Genomic DNA, 17,492 nt, shown 5'->3' with positions numbered 1-17,492 from the left:
AGACGCATATCTGAACTGTGACAGTTAACGAGTGAGACGCATATCTGAACTGTGACAGTTAACGAGTGAGACGCATATCTGAACTGTGACAGTTAACGAGTGAGACGCATATCTGAACTGTGACAGTTAACGAGTGAGACGCATATCTGAACTGTGACAGTTAACGAGTGAGACGCATATCTGAACTGTGACAGTTAACGAGTGAGACGCATATCTGAACTGTGACAGTTAACGAGTGAGACGCATATCTGAACTGTGACAGTTAACGAGTGAGACGCATATCTGAACTGTGACAGTTAACGAGTGAGACGCATATCTGAACTGTGACAGTTAACGAGTGAGACGCATATCTGAACTGTGACAGTTAACGAGTGAGACGCATATCTGAACTGTGACAGTTAACGAGTGAGACGCATATCTGAACTGTGACGGTTAAACGAGTGAGACGCATATCTGAACTGTGACGGTTAAACGAGTGAGACGCATATCTGAACTGTGACGGTTAAACGAGTGAGACGCATATCTGAACTGTGACGGTTAAACGAGTGAGACGCATATCTGAACTGTGACGGTTAAACGAGTGAGACGCATATCTGAACTGTGACGGTTAAACGAGTGAGACGCATATCTGAACTGTGACGGTTAAACGAGTGAGACGCATATCTGAACTGTGACGGTTAAACGAGTGAGACGCATATCTGAACTGTGACGGTTAAACGAGTGAGACGCATATCTGAACTGTGACGGTTAAACGAGTGAGACGCATATCTGAACTGTGACGGTTAAACGAGTGAGACGCATATCTGAACTGTGACGGTTAAACGAGTGAGACGCATATCTGAACTGTGACGGTTAAACGAGTGAGACGCATATCTGAACTGTGACGGTTAAACGAGTGAGACGCATATCTGAACTGTGACGGTTAAACGAGTGAGACGCATATCTGAACTGTGACGGTTAAACGAGTGAGACGCATATCTGAACTGTGACGGTTAAACGAGTGAGACGCATATCTGAACTGTGACGGTTAAACGAGTGAGACGCATATCCGAACTGTGACGGTTAAGCGAGTGAGACGCATATCTGAACTGTGACGGTTAAACGAGTGAGACGCATATCCGAACTGTGACGGTTAAACGAGTGAGACGCATATCTGAACTGTGACGGTTAAACGAGTGAGACGCATATCCGAACTGTGACGGTTAAGCGAGTGAGACGCATATCTGAACTGTGACGGTTAAACGAGTGAGACGCATATCCGATTATTTCATTTTGGCCCGTTCCAACAGTTGTCCATTTTTTCAGGGAAAACAAAAAAAAAAATACAATGTTAGAAATGCAGGGAATTACTATTTCACTGAAGTGTGCATCTGGAAACACACGGAACAAGCAAATCGTGATCAAAACATGTGCCCCTTATAGAAAATGTGCTGATGTGTGTGCATTATTTTGTAGTTTTGTTGCTGGTTCAACTAACTCAGGGCAATGTTGGTTGGAGAAATGCAATGAATACCAGTCACTGGAGCAGTGGCTGAGAGTAAGAACATTGTAATGACTGTAACAAAGGTGTAGTTTGGAGTTAGCAGCATTTCCAGTTAAATAGATAGATATATTTAAAAGTGTGCTTCAGAAGTTTCATTATTTTTTCATATATTGTATTTTGTATATTAAGCCAGAAATATACAGTACAATTCTAGCTTGTTTGTCTATTTTAAATATTTTGTTACAGCTGCTACAAACTTTAGCTATTAAGATCAAGATATTATCATTTGTTTTATGGACAGCTACTGTTCTAAACTCATTTTTTCCCTGAAATGCTATTATATATTGTATGTCTACATATTTGAAATCGGACAGCACACAAAGGGATGTGGCGTTACTTTATACAACATCATCATCATCATGTAGCCCCTATGTGTGCCTTTACTGTGTTGTTAAAAGATATTCCAGTAAACGTTCCCCTGAGTAACCCTACATCAGAAACCACATTCTCCCACCCAGGAGAGCAAGCTGCAACAAAAAACAAAACAGTAAATTTAAATGCTATTGGCTTCTGGCTTCTTCGGGGGGTTAACAGCTGTAGGATTCATTCCGAGTCCTGTTGTCCAAGCACTGCAGCAGTCAGGCAGTCCTGTTATTGTGTGTTCGGAGTCAGCTGCTGGCTGTGCTAACCGTCTCACAGCTAGGGGGCTCTGTCTCTCTTCAGCTGTTGCAAACAAAAAGCTTGAATCATTACATTTAGTTTTTTTGTACCACTTGAACTAATATTTTTTCTATTTTCCTTGCAGATATTTCAAGAATTTCCTACTACACAGGTGAGTCGCTCTCTCTTTCTCTCTCTCTCTGTCCCTCTCTCTTTCTCTCTCTCTCTCTCTCTGTCCCTCTCTTTCTCTCTCTCTCTGTCTCTCTCTCTCAATGTGTTGCTTGTTTGTCTTTTGTAATATCTTGTTCAATAGCTTTTACTTCTCTTTTCATTAACCACAGTGGAAGAAGTCAAGCTGCTGTTTGGTTTTATTAGTTTGAATGTTTGATTTTAGACCTGGAAATTGTTTCAATTGACAAAAAGAATTCTTAAGCGATAAGCTATAGGAACACCTACTAAGAGAACACTTCGCATAAGTTAACACTCTTGTGGTGAAACAGATTTTTCCCATTGTAAATGCTCTGGCAAAGGAACAGACTTTGCTTAAAGAACACATTCTTGGCACCGATAGCGATTTGTTCACAACGGATATAGTACTGTTTTGTAACCTGATAAACTCATCAAACTTAAATTAAAATGGTCTTTTCAGAAGCAACTTGTCATTGTGAGAATGTCTTGTGGCACACTGACTGGTTTATTAAATCGTTCCAGAACTGCTGTCGTATCGTTGACTCGTTTTGTATTCTGATATACACGAGTGCACCTCATCGGTACAAGATGGCATGTAAACAAACGGTGAAATGTGCCACTGTTTCTTTTGCTACAAAAAGTTGGAAATTGTTAGTGCTCTTGAAAAAAACCTGAATCAGGCACGAGTCTCCAAATAATTTGGTGTTTCTTGTTTTGGTGAGTTTCTTTACTTTTCTGTTCAGTAATGTGCATGTCTTGGATTTTGCTGCTGCATTTTTTAACGTGTGTTGGGGTGCTGTGTTAATTTAGTGTGACATTCATTGTTAGTTTGTCTTTTTACTTTATTCTAGTTTATTAACAAACACTTGCCTATTGCTTTTCTTCAGTTCATTTCATATGTTAATGCATGTGCGTCATGACAAGTAATACATATGTATTTATTTATTTATTGATTCGTATTGTGTCTAACTCAGTCTTAGAGAACACTTTGGCTATAAGAACACTTCGCTTGCTTCCAGAGAGGTGTTCTCTTAGCCGGAAACTACTGTATTATGAAGGGGCAGGGAGGGTTTTGATTATAATGTAAACCCCCTGATCTGTGGATAAAAGAGAACAAGGTACTGCAGACAAGTCTGAGAGATATAGAGTGTGTTACAGGAATTGCTACAGTACACCTGCACTACTCTTACTGGGTATTATTTAACATCTTGCATCCAATATGGAAATCTCTGACTCCTGATTTCTTTTTTTCCTACTGTGCAGTATTACTGTTTCACTTTCTTTTGTTTAAGAAAATTGTAGAAGTTCTATGAATTCAGTAGGGTTATTGTAGGAGGCAGAGTGCGAATTTAGTAGAGTTATTATAGGAGGCAGAGTGCGAATTCAGTAGGGTTATTGTAAAAGTTCTATGAATTCAGTAGGGTTATTGTAAAAGTTCTTTGAATTCAGTAGGGTTATTGTAAAAGTTCTTTGAATTCAGTAGGGTTATTGTAAAAGTTCTATGAATTCAGTAGGGTTATTGTAGGAGGCAAAGTGTGAATTTAGTAGAGTTGTTATAGGAGGCAGAGTGTGAATTTGGTAGGGTTATTGTAGAAGTTCTGTGAATTCAGTAGGGTTATTGTAAAAGTTCTGTGAATTCAGTAGGGTTATTGTAAAAGTTCTGTGAATTCAGTAGGGTTATTGTAAAAGTTCTATGAATTCAGTAGGGTTATTGTAGGAGGCAAAGTGTGAATTTAGTAAAGTTGTTATAGGAGGCAGAGTGTGAATTCAGTAGGGTTATTGTAGGAGGCAGTTCTATGAATTTAGTAGAGTTATTGTAGGAGTTCTATGAATTCAGTAGGGTTATTGTAAAAGTTCTTTGAATTCAGTAGGGTTATTGTAAAAGTTCTATGAATTCAGTAGGGTTATTGTAGGAGGCAAAGTGTGAATTTAGTAGAGTTGTTATAGGAGGCAGAGTGTGAATTTGGTAGGGTTATTGTAGAAGTTCTGTGAATTCAGTAGGGTTATTGTAAAAGTTCTATGAATTCAGTAGGGTTATTGTAGGAGGCAAAGTGTGAATTTAGTAAAGTTGTTATAGGAGGCAGAGTGTGAATTCAGTAGGGTTATTGTAAAAGTTCTATGAATTCAGTAGGGTTATTGTAGGAGGCAAAGTGTGAATTTAGTAAAGTTGTTATAGGAGGCAGAGTGTGAATTTGGTAGGGTTATTGTAGAAGTTCTGTGAATTCAGTAGGGTTATTGTAAAAGTTCTATGAATTCAGTAGGGTTATTGTAGGAGGCAAAGTGTGAATTTAGTAAAGTTGTTATAGGAGGCAGAGTGTGAATTCAGTAGGGTTATTGTAAAAGTTCTATGAATTCAGTAGGGTTATTGTAGGAGGCAAAGTGTGAATTTAGTAGAGTTGTTATAGGAGGCAGAGTGTGAATTTGGTAGGGTTATTGTAGAAGTTCTGTGAATTCAGTAGGGTTATTGTAAAAGTTCTATGAATTCAGTAGGGTTATTGTAGGAGGCAAAGTGTGAATTTAGTAAAGTTGTTATAGGAGGCAGAGTGTGAATTCAGTAGGGTTATTGTAAAAGTTCTGTGAATTCAGTAGGGTTATTGTAGAAATTCTAGGAATTCAGTAGGGATATTGACAGGCAATGACTGAGAGAGCATGAAGCACAGAGATTGACAGGCAATGACCTGAGGGAGCTCAGCTGTCCCAGGGGTGCTCTATCTGTACTGCAGCAGAGAGAGATTGACAGGTAGTGACTGAGGGAGCGTGCAGCACAGAGAGATTGACAGGTAGTGACTGAGGGAGTGTGCAGCACAGAGAGATTGACAGGCAGTGACTGAGGGAGTGTGCAGCACAGAGAGATTGACAGGCAGTGACTGAGGGAGCTCAGCTGTCCCAGGGGTGCTCTATCAGATGGTGTTGCTCTTAATTGGCAAAGGAATGTTCATCATATATTTATTTTTACTTTAAAAGGCTCTGACCTGACAGTTTTTCGCCTATTTATTTTAAGCTTCGTTGTTACACACAGTAACAGAATCAAGGCTTCTTTAAACCTCTTTGTACTATTCTATAGTTTTCTTTTTTTAAGATGTTAGAAAAGGAAATGCATTATGGAAGCAGGCTTTCCTAGTCAGTGGCTCACGAAGGTCATTCACAACGTTTCCTTTTCCTCGGTTTCCCTAATAAGGCTCTTGTAAGGGATGTGGAGATTTGAAGTGCCTGTGAACGCCTTGCTTGACTGGGGGCTTTGTGAATCTGGCACACAAGGGGATTCATCACGTTAGTCTAACCTGAGCTGCTGCTGTTATTGGAATCCCTGCTGTCCTGCTTGTTCAGAACAGGTTGCACATTTCATTATTCTTATTACCCCAACTGTTCTTAGACTGGGGATATTGTCCACCACTCTCGAGAGACACTCTGCACAAAATGTATTAACTTGTATTGTAGTAAGTGATGTTCTAAGAACATGCTGTACTTGATGCCTGCTCTATTACAACCCAGTGCCTTTACAGATGTTGTTTGCTGTAGATGCGTTACAGCAGATCTGTGTAAGTGCATGAGCACACACACAAAGTAGTATTTCAGTTCTTTTTGGTGTTGTTTTTGGTGGGGGGTCTGGTTGGATTGTGTGCACATGGTTGGAAACACGAGACTGCTCTGTAGCCTTTTTTTACTGCAGCAAGATTAGGAACTGACGGTTCTTTATAGTAGTACTCAATAAAATATAACACAGGAAGGGAGGGAGGAAGGTGCTCTTTACACACATGCAAAGAGGCACCAGACACACCTTGAACAGTAGGAAAGATGAGAAAGTATCTTTCTGCTCTGTTAATCCTAACCTACTAAAACCTTACTGTGTGACAGATTCCCTTTCTTGGATCGCTGCAAATATCCTTCCCTTTGCTTTGTGGGTCTCCAAAAACACTTAAATGATTTTATTATTATTATTATTTATTATTATTATTATTATTATTATTATTATTATTATAATAACTAGGCTTGCTACTATTCAATTTATTTATTTTTGTCAAATCGACGTTTATTTCAATCTTTATTTTTCTATTCAAGCAGAGCATGGGTGAAATCGACCTTTATGATTAAAAAAAATAAATAAAAAAACAGACTTTTTATGCCATTGAGAAATGTCTCATTCATAGAAACCCCTTTATCATATTCAACATGCAACAGAACATTAGATAGCTGAACAGAACTAACTTGCACTTATTATTCTGAGCTCCGCCCTTCTCCTGCTTCAGCACAGCTGGACTCAGTCACTGGAGGCAAGGCAGACGGGCCCGCTTCATCCGGCCGCAGAAACTTCAGCCCTTGATCAGGGTATTGTGCACAATACTCATGAAGTGTTTTCCTCTTGTGCCCCATTTTCAAATGAAACTAGTAACTGTCACTGTATATACCTATCAAAAGCTTACCTACACCTTAACCCACTCATTTCAAAGTAAGCACAGGCGCTGTAGCTGGCAAATGGAAGTGCATAGTCAGTCTTGATGACTGACAGTCGTTTTAAAAGAATGAGAGCATGCTAGCGCTGCTTCAGCCAATAAGATCTGTCAGAACAGGATGAAATGACTGACGGTAAAACTGCAGGCTGGCGGCGTCTCTGAGAGGGGATAATGAAAATTCTCTTAACGATCGGGGCCGTTTAATGCTTTTGATCACTTCAATTTTGTAATCATGTTCTTAAATTAAAAAATGTATTTTTTTTAAATGCTTGTCTTTGCTGTGTTTTTATTTATGATGTTTTAATAAAACTATTAATGTATTTTATAGGGATGTAAGCTCTTAATGTGCTTTTTTTTAAATTTGTTATCCTCAATCCCTGCAGTCTGAATATTGAATCCCGTATATGGTCAGTTTCTTCAGTGTTAAACTAAATACGTTTTAAACAACTGCAAGCAGCTGGCCGGATCCGGGATTCAACATTCCTGCTACAGGGATTCTTGTAGATCTGCATTTATCTGATTGAAGAATTCATCAGAACTATGACTGTAACAACCATTAATGTAATAATCACCAACCAAGCTTTACAGTAAACTAATGTGATCCATCTGCATCTCCATCCATTTGCGTTTCTTTCCATCTGATGATGTAGATATCCTTCTGCCTGGTGTTGATGGCTGAAGTGTAATGCTGGCTCCAGGGATCAGCTTATTTTGCCTGCCCAGCGCATCAGCACACACAACGGCTGCGATGCTGGCTCCGGGGATCAACCACAGTGCGGTCTCCTCAGTGCATCAGCATGACAGCTGTCTGGATTGAGCTACATAGGGTACATCTCTGGGGTCTTCAGGTGGGCACATTCTGTCCTCAACTAGCCCACGAGGACTCGACGGTGATTCTGGCCTCTCAGCTTCACCCTCCTCTGTCGCACACTCAACTTACCAGCTTACTTACCCGTACATCAGCGTTGCTTTCTTTCTATTGTGCTTGAGATCCCCATCCAGAATCTTTACGTCTCAACCACAGCCAGTTGCTGCTCCTTTCTGCTGCTTCAGATAAGTTCTTCACTGTGCGACGCAACTCTTGGCCATGGAACCCTATAATGTAATAATCGCCCAATAATGTAATAACTTAACTGATAATGTAATTTCTGCCCGACAGTGTAATAATTTAACTGGTAATGTAATAACTCTGCCCTGCCTGTGATAATGTAATAAATTACTTAGTCACTCAGTGTACCTTTTTGTGAGGTATCCACGATAGCAATATCAACAGCAGTCACATAAAACCAGCAGAGACACTTGTATTAGTGCCTGTGTGCACTAAGTATTTTATAGGACTGAATATGCAATGTCATTTTTACCTATTGTCAAAAAAGAGATGTTTATATATAATTAATTTATATTTCTTACCTAGTCAGATGAACTCCACACCCCGAGTGAACTCTGTCTCCATGTTGCTTGGGTCAGGAGAAAAAAACAATCTCTTCCCAAGAGATCCTTGTTATACCTCCTCATTAAAAACCTGCCCTGTTTAGTAACATTGTGCAATGTTCTCCTGCATAACCTGGGTATGGACTCATTGTATAATTTTGCTTTCGCACTATTTTCATTAAATCCTTTTATTTTGTTGTCCAAAAGTTTTTTTTTTTAAAAAGATACACTCTGGTTTAGCTAGTTATTTACTTTTTTTCTCCGGATTTATATGCACACATGGCCTCTGTCTGTTCCCAGTGTGGGTCACCCCTCTCGCCATCTTGTAGTAGAGATTTGTGTTGTGTGTGTGTGTGTGTGTGTGTGCGTGTTGACGTGTCTGCTGTACTGACACAAGGTGGTGGGGCTCCTTCACCTCCTGTACTTCATTCTGATAAGTCCTGTGGTTCATCTAAGAGACAGAGCAGTTCTAGACCCCAGGACACTAGCATGTATCCCTCAGAGGAAAAGGTCCAGCAAATCCTCTCATTCTCACGGCAGTAGAGAGAAAGAGGCACCGACCAAACACTGGCAACCGTTGCTGAAACTTCCACAGTGACCATGCAGCCGTCTCCTGCACAGGGAGTGAAGCCCTCTGTCACCAAGGATATATTTTTTCAATGGATGCAGGAATTTGAAACGTTTAGACAGGCTATGAATCCACAGCGGGCCCCGGTGGAGGCTTCTGTTACTACAGTACAAGAGAGTTTCTGTCTTCCAGAAACAGATTTTTGAAGACAATGACGTCATGGGCTCCGCCCCTGATGACGTTCCAGTGGTTGGTGAAGGTACTGCAGCAGTTTATACTAATGCAGAAGCAGTATTAAGGATGTCATCCTCTCTTAATGTAATTACCCAGACTTCTAAGGATGATTTCTTGAGCATCATCAATGCCAAGGATAATAAAGCCTTAGAAGGGTTCCCCTTTCATGAGGTAGTCTGAAGGCCCGTTGAGGCTTTATGGCAGAAACCTGCCATTATCATTCTAGTAGCCCCTTATTGGACCAAGAGGTGTTGGTTCTCGGAGATTCTGGAACTAGTAGAAGCGGAACCTTTGCATCTACCAGTAAGGCACAATCTACTGTCTCAGAACAAGAGGAGAATGTTGCACAACAACCCTTCATGGTTCCAACTAACTGACTGGAGATTGAACGGCAACAATTAATAAGTCAAGGATTATCGGAACAAGTAGTCAACATCTTACTTGCATCAAAAAGCCTTCTCCTCGTTTAACCTACTCAGGGAAGGGAGAGAGTTTGTTCTTTGGTGTAACGCAAATTACTGGATCACACACATTTATTGAGCTACTTTGTATTTATTTATTTATTTAAACTTTGTCACTTCTTCCACAAAGGTCTGTCACTATCTTCTATCAAAGTTCACATAGCTGCAATAGCCAGCATTTTACCCGGATGGCAAAATCAATCTGTGGGCTTCCTATGTCAGATGAGGTCCGACATTACAATGTTCCCTTTCTGGTGTCCTGGGGAAAAAGTAGACCTTTCAGGGTGTCCATTACATTATCGGATAAAATAACAAAAACTGCTGATAGCCGATTGTGTTTTTTTTTTCCCTTATCGGTGCCATGCTAATAGGCTACCGATTATCGGTGCACCCGTAAGATAGATATGTACAGTAATTTTATGTGTGTGTGTGTGTGTATATATATATATATATATATATATATATATATGTATTTAGTGCCACGAGAAATCTAATATTAGATAAAAGGGACCCTGACTGAACAAATAACACAAAATTGATACTTATTTACTTTTAAAGAAAGTTCTGCAACACCCAATGCCCCCGTGTGAAAAAAATAATCTCCCCCTTAGACTCAATAACTGGTTACTCCACCTTTTAGCAACAATATCTGCAACCAAACGCTTCCTATAGTTATTGATCAGTCTCTCACAGCGCCCTGGACAATATGGCTCTGACTGTGGTTTGTGGAGCCCCAGAGCCTTCAAAATGTCTTTTTAACCCTTTCCAGACTGATAGGCATCAACAACTTTTTTCCGGAGGTGTTCAGGAATTCCTTTTGATTGTGGCATGATGTGCCTGTAGAACCTGTGTGCTGACAACTTCACTCTGATAGTAAGGGCCAAATTTAATTTAGGCAGGGCTGGCCCAAATCAGGCCTGATTGTTAACCAAAGTATTCAAACAGCTGACCCTAACTATCCCTTTAATTGGGTTGAGTTAATTAGGGGGGTGTCACAAAGATGGCTGTAGTGGGTGCCGTCAGACCAGAAACAGGAAGTAAACAACAGAGAGGTGGAGTTGGGTGGAGCTGAGCGATTTGGTTTCGCTCAGCATTTACTGAATGAACAGAACAGTAAATAAAAAGACTACAAGACTACAGCAGCAATGACAACAATCTCCTGAACTTCCAAGGAGTTGTGGGCTCTCTAAACGTTAAGTGGGAATTACCTCTTGTAATTTTTTGTATATCTTAATCTGCATTGGTTGTGGATGTATTAAGCGGCATTTTAAAGCTCGAATTGATTACGGTGCTGTCTTGTTTAGTAACAAATTCAACTTTGACTGAATTTTGTAACTGGATATTTTCATGACATCTTTTTGTTTTTGATTAAGTGAACGGTTTAAGTTGGGCTGCATTTTTAAGCAGTGTATGCTTAAAATAAGAATATAACGAATGTTGTTGTAGATGACATTGAGTAGGCAATTTTTTTTTTTCTGTTGTACAGTATAGGTTGAAGTTATAATACGTAATGTTTGATGGCAAGTGGCTATAAAAATGTCACATTGTTAAAAACATTGTTTTTACTAGTACAAATGCAAAGTGTTATTTTTGTGTGACGTGAGGTAAAACAAATATATAATTTGCTGACAAGCACAATATAATACGTTATTCTTCGTATTCATTTTCTGAAGGTCAGCAAGTAAACAATACCTGTTCGTTCTTGTCATATACAGCAAGTAAATGATATGTGTTAATTGTTTAATATGTATAATTATAAAACAATTTAAATACAGGCTCTATGTCTTGTTCTATTAGTTTACCTGCACTGTGTGTTATTAACAGCATCGGCTGATATGGGTAGATAACCATCGGCTATCGGTATCGGTCATGACGATCTTATCAGTGCACCCCTAATCTATCGGTATCAGTCATGACGATCTTATCAGTGCACCCCTAATCTATCGGTATCGGTCATGACGATCTTATCAGTGCACCCCGTCAACTCAATATTTGGTGGAAGCACCTTTGGCAGCAATTACAGCCGCAAGTCTTATTGGGTAAGTCTCTACCAACTTTGCACACCGGCTTGGTGCAATTTGTGCCCATTCTTCTTGGCAGATTTGCTCAATCTCTCTCAAGTTGCTTGGGGATCGCTTATGGACAGCAGTTTTCAAGTCTTTCTACAGATTCTCAATAGGATTCAAGTCATGACTTTGACTGGGCCACTAAAGGACATTCACTTTCTTATTCTTAAGCCACTCCAGTGTAGCTTTGGCCTTGTGCTTTGGATCATTGTCCTGCTGAAAGGTGAATTTTCTCCCGTTTCAAGTCTTTAGCAGACTGAAACAGGTTTTCCTGTAGTATTTGCCTGTACTTTGCTCCAACTGTTTTTCCTTCAATCCTAACAAGGTTTCCAGTCCCTGCTGAGGAGAAGCATCCCCATAGCATGATGCTGCCACCACCATGCTTGACTGTAGGGATGGTGTTGACTGGGAGAAGTGCTGTGTTGGGTCTGCGCCAAACGTAACACAAAAAATTTCCAATTTGGTCTCGTCTGACCACAACACGTTTTGCCACAATGTTGCAGGATCCCTCAGGTGCTTTGTTGCAAACTCCATTTGGGCTTTGAGATGGCTGATTTTTATTGAAATGGCTTCCTTCTTGCCACCCTGCCATACAGGCTACTTTTGTGAAGTGTTCTGGATATTGTTGACTGATGCACATTTTCAACCATCTCAGCCATTGAACTCTGTAGCTCTGTTCAAGTTGTTGTTGGCCTTGCAGTGGCATCCCTCACTAGTTTCCTCCTTGCCTGGCTGCTCAGTTTGGAGGGACGGCCTGATCTAGGCATCTGGGTGGTACAATGATGGAATTCTTATGTCTCTAAACTGTAAATTCCAATTCAAAGTCCTTCAAAGAAATTGGAATTTGAATTGGGAATGTATTTTAAAAAGGGGTTGGAAATGGAATTTCCTCAAAGAGATTAATAGATTTGGGGCTCCTGAGTGGTGCATCCAGTAAAAGCGCTCCATGTGGAGTGCAGGATGCGCCCTATAGATCGCAGGCTATGTCATTGCCGACCGTGACCAGGGGTTCCCGGGCGGCAGCCAAGTGCCGCCCTTAGGTTGGCAGGGCAATCCATGGTTCATCGCGCACCAGCGACCCCTGTGGCTGACAGGGTGCCTGCGGGTCTGCGGTGGAGCCATTCAGATCTGTGTTGTCCTCCAGGTATAAGTCTGATGGTTTCGCTGTGGATCCGCAGTGCGAAAAATGATGGCTTGTAGGAATACGTTTCGGAGGATGCATGTTTCAGCCTCCGTTTCCCTGAGTGGCGGGGGGGTTGCCATGACTGACACAATTATTTTTTATCTGTTATATTGACAGTGGCTATTGGAGGAAATGTGCTGTTGCATACTCAAACAATAGCACAAACACTTATTTTTGTTTTGCTTTTTTTCTCTCCTTTCTCTTAACCTGACCTTTGGACAGCAGACCTTTGCTAATCAAGATGGAGGGAGGGAGGGGGTGGGGTTGAGCAGCTAGGAGATGTTTGGTAAAGGATCAGAGCTGTAGACATAACCCTGTTAGCCTTACTTTGCAGCCCCAGTCTGCCAGTTTTGTAAACAGAAGTATGCCAAGTGAGGGCGAGATTAGCATATTAATAAGACTGCCTCGCTAATAGACACCCCCCCCTCCCTTTTTATTTTTCCTCCCCCTCCCTTTTCCCTGATTCCTGAATAGAGCAGTGGAATACACACACACAGTCTCTCACATTCTCACTATCTCACACGCACACACAGAGTCTTTCTCGTTCTCACTATCTGACACACACACACACACACAGTCTCTCACATTCTCACGATCTCACACGCACACACACAGTCTTTCTCGTTCTCACTATCTGACACACACACACACAGTCTCTCACATTCTCACGATCTCACACGCACACACAGTCTTTCTCGTTCTCACTGTCTCTCTCACACACACACACACACACACACACACACACACACGGTCTCACGTTCTCACTGTCGCACTCACACAGTCGTGTTCTCTCTCACACTCGCGCACACACACACACACACACACACACACAGTCTCTCCTTTTCTCTCACGCACGCACACAGACAGACACAGTCTCTCTCTCTCTCTCTCTCTCTCTCTCTCTCTCTCTCTCTCTCTCTCTCTCACTCATTCACAGTCATGATGCCGCTTGCTTGGTCGCATTTTGTGAAGCTGCTTGCTCTGGATACAAAATAAGGAAACCAAAGTTCGTCTCTTGAGCCGCGAGGAATCTGTAATTGAAGGGCTTTATTATTATTGTTGTTATTATTGTGTCACAGCTTGCTCACAGGCGTTGTGCTGTTTTGGTTTTCAAGGGAATAGAAACTGCTGATTCTTCAGAAAGGACATATGTAGAGTCAAAGAAGAGCCCTTTCTTTATAAATAAAGGAAAAGCAAACGTTAATGGTCCTGGTGCTCTGGCTCTTCCCAGCTTTATGACTTGGAAGCAGTGAAGCTTTCGACTGCTGTAACCTGCCTCCCCCAATTCAACACCCTCTGTCTCATTGTCTCTCGCACGCTCACGCCCCTCCAGCCCCACTTCCTGCTGGAGTGCACGTTGGAGACTGTGAGGGTGGCGGGACAGAACATTCAGGGGAACCAGCCTGGCTTCTATGCGCTTGGACCTGGCTGGCCAGCGGGCCCCGGATTGAGAAGCAGGTGCCGTCTGCATGGAGAGAAGTGGCTGCAGCCCATTCCCCATGTGCTGGGCTCGAGGTACCCACATCCTTCCGTTACTGCCTTAGTGTTTACTTGCATCCACCTTCTAATCTGTCAGATACACAGTAACTGAAGGAATCTGGGGGAAGAGCAAGAGATCTGCAGTTTACTGAACTTCCCTTGCTGTTCTCTCCTTGCACATTGTTTTCTGTTCTGTAATGTGTTACTGCAGTGGAGTGGCATTCTTGTTTGAATTCGGAGGTCTGCTTCAGTACGTGGTCAGGTTTGATTTATGTTTTTGCTTTTCATTCTGCTGTACAGAAATTCTATCCTTGTTTACTGCAGAGGGGATAAAAATATACCTGGTATACTGTAGCTTGCTATCTTGCATTATACATTGTTTTATTTGAGTTTATTGTATATGTTTTCTTAATTGAGACTCTCACATCTCAGAACATCTGAAAAAAAAAAAAATATATATATACACATATACACACACGCTTTTAATTCCCTTTTGACCTGAAGTGATTAAACACCTACTTAATACCGTTGATTAGCATGCTTCCAGGGGAGCCAGCTAATAACTAGGACAAGGAATGTTGAGGAATTTTGATCAGAGTTATTTTGTTTATTTTCAGAAAAGAGTAAAATAAAATGTAGAGGCATTTTGTTTTTGCTTTTTAAAGTAAATTTTTAGAATTTGATTTGCTTGAATTTGTCTCCAAAGTGTTTCTAGGAAAAGCTTTTTTTGTAGTGCCCCGGTAGTTGCAAAACGTTATTAAGTTCAGATTAGGGATGACTGAAAGATACTGGAGATCAAATTCTGCCCCAGTGAGCATTTCCCTGCCACTAACAAGCAGCTTGCGTGCTCCAGAGCCGGTGCTGGCTGACCAGGTCTGAGGGTCTTCGAGAGGGACGGGCTGCAGTATTGATTGGCACAGTATACCTGGGAGAGTTAGTCCTAGTTCAGTTTGCTTTATTGTAGGACAGCATATTTGTGCATGTAAAGTATAATACAGTGAGTTTAGATCACACACGGGCAGGGGCTCTTGAGTCTGTAACGAACAACCTTTTTTTTTTTTTTTTACTTGTCCAGAAGAAATATTCCCAGGCAACCCTTAAAGTTAAACAGACTTTTTGGTCTCATTTTAATAAAGCAATACTGTGTACTGAAGTTTCTGTAGTCCAGTACAGTAACGCTGTAATCTTCCCCTCTCTGTGGACTGAAGGGTTCAGTTTCGATGGCAGGTCAGCTGACTTTAGATTCTGTGTTCCCAGAGGCTTGCCCCAGCTTGAAAAGCTGTACCTGACATGATTGATTATACAATGGGGGCTGTTGTAGTCTTCATTTACATAAACCACAATTACTGTGCTCACAGTGTACTCTAATTATTGAAGTGAGCGACTAACACAAATTGTCTCTGCTAATCACTCTGAAATTAAACCGTGGTTTCCTGTCTGACTCCACTGTGGACAAACAGTAACCTGGGCATGAAGTGCTGTACTTTACAGTCGCCTTGCTGCTCATCTCTGTAGAGGAGAAGAAGTGTGTGAGAGAGAATGCTTTATGGAGACTGAGGAAAGGAGGAGCTACTGTACAGTATTGGTTGTCCTGTTGCTTGTTTGATTTCTCAAACGGGGATTGCAGCATTGCTGTCTCTCTCAGGAAGCAAGTAAACCCTTTCTACCAGAAAGCAAGCATCGATGTTGACGCAACATGTATGCTTTGGGTGTTACAAGACTGGTACAGTACCTGTCTGCCATAGATCAGGTTCTGTATAGCATCAAGCTTACACAAGCAGTGAGCTTAACACATCACAGCATTGATGCAGTATTTGTGTATTTCAGTATTTAACAAGCAAACTGCACTAAAAAGAACCTTGAAATAAAAAGTGCTTCATGCAGTCATGGTATTGAGTCATTGAATGTCTGCATAGGCTACAGTCCCTTACTGCATCACTTAGGTTGTATTTGGTTTTATGTAGCCTAGCTACTGTATGAACCAGAGTTCGACCTGTTTGGCTGTTTGTTTATTATTTTCAAGTGTATATATTATTTATTGATGGCATACTGTCGGTATTGTAGGGAATTGTTCTGCACTTTTATTGCTTGGCTCCTAAAAGCTAGCTATAAATTCAAACCTTTTGCACACACTTAAGGGAGGTATATGCTATGTTCTGTACTGGCAATGTAGGTAGTAGTTGACAGTTCTGAAATCATTACTCACCAAAGTAAGATCTACTGTGCTGTTTCAGTTGTGTAACTATTGTGTCAAAAGGGAAACTGTGCTAAAGTTACTGTATATCTTTTGACAGACATTAAATAGCTTGATGTGAATGGGCCCTGGGTCTATGAGGTAGTACAGGCACTGTTATTTTCTGTTTATTTATTTATCTATCTATCTATTTATTATTTATTTTTCAATCTTTTAAATTCAAGTTAGCCTTTTACATTGCAAGTCAAGCTAGCTGACTGCACTGCTGCAGGGCCAGATACAAAGGTCAAAGTGGCTGGAGCTGGTGGCATTAAACAGTTTTTTTTTTTTTTTCTTTCTAAAGCTCATAATTCTCCCTCAAGTTCTAGTATGTACTTTCAGAAAATGTCAACAGTTTTATTTTTTTTTAATGCATTTAATTCTCTTTAAGCAACTCATGCTTGTAACTAATGTTTAGATATTTACAGTAAATTGCACAAAACCTACTGTAGTAGGGGTAATGAAATGGTGCATGCTATTTTAATTAAAATGCTCCAGCACAAACACACATTCAATACAAATGTGCTGTAAACTTGCCTGATTATCTCCCAAGAGCTGTTGTACGTGTGAGAGACCCTGTCTCTCTGCTGCTGAAATAAGACAGTATGTTTAATGTCACTTAACTTTCAACTTTATGCTTTTCGTTTTTATATTGGAGCCTCATAAGAGGTGAGTTTTGCATTGTCAGTCTGGGGCAAATGTATCCTGGGCCATGTGTCAGTCCCAGCTCTGCTAGACGAGCTGGGATCCCAGTTTAGCCGATCGACATTAAACACTGTGGTGTGTGAGGGTGGTTTTGGAGGTCTGGTGTTTTCACAGGGACAGGGAGATGAGTCGTGGTTAGAGGTCTGCCCTCAGTCAACCTTACTGTCTTTGAAAAAATAAAGTCCTATAGCATGCTTCCTGTGATTAATGTTTGGTTATTATGAATAAGTTCATGGTTATGAGAGGTTGCATGCCATTGATGTACAATAATACAACTAGGCAGTGTGGAATTGATTTCCTCTGGCTGTACTGTGTGTGAGAGTGTGTTTTAATGTTTAATTATATCTCT

General features: G+C 40.9%; 1 protein-coding gene across 17 annotated transcripts in view; it reads left to right on the top strand.

The window, feature by feature from the left end:
• The window catches only part of LOC121313706 (focal adhesion kinase 1-like), a 186,153-nt gene that overhangs the window by 44,098 nt on the left and 124,563 nt on the right, over positions 1-17,492 (top strand). For 16 of the 17 annotated variants that reach the window (XR_005950024.1, XR_005950025.1, XM_041246517.1 and 13 more), the window contains exon 2: positions 2,289-2,315. Coding sequence is in view for 2 of the 17 variants with exons in the window: in XM_041246520.1 (XP_041102454.1) it covers positions 2,289-2,315 (27 nt within the window). In the remaining 15 variants the exon portion in view is untranslated. Of the gene's footprint in view, positions 1-2,288; positions 2,316-14,059; positions 14,242-17,492 lie in introns of those variants that run through there. The other variant, XM_041246518.1, reaches the window with a different exon arrangement.

This window comes from Polyodon spathula, chromosome 3 (genome assembly GCF_017654505.1).
Source record: "Polyodon spathula isolate WHYD16114869_AA chromosome 3, ASM1765450v1, whole genome shotgun sequence".
Classification (NCBI taxonomy): Eukaryota; Metazoa; Chordata; class Actinopteri; order Acipenseriformes; family Polyodontidae; genus Polyodon; species Polyodon spathula.
The sequence above is the reverse complement of the archived record's forward strand: the minus strand, read 5'-3'. Positions and strand labels throughout refer to the sequence as shown.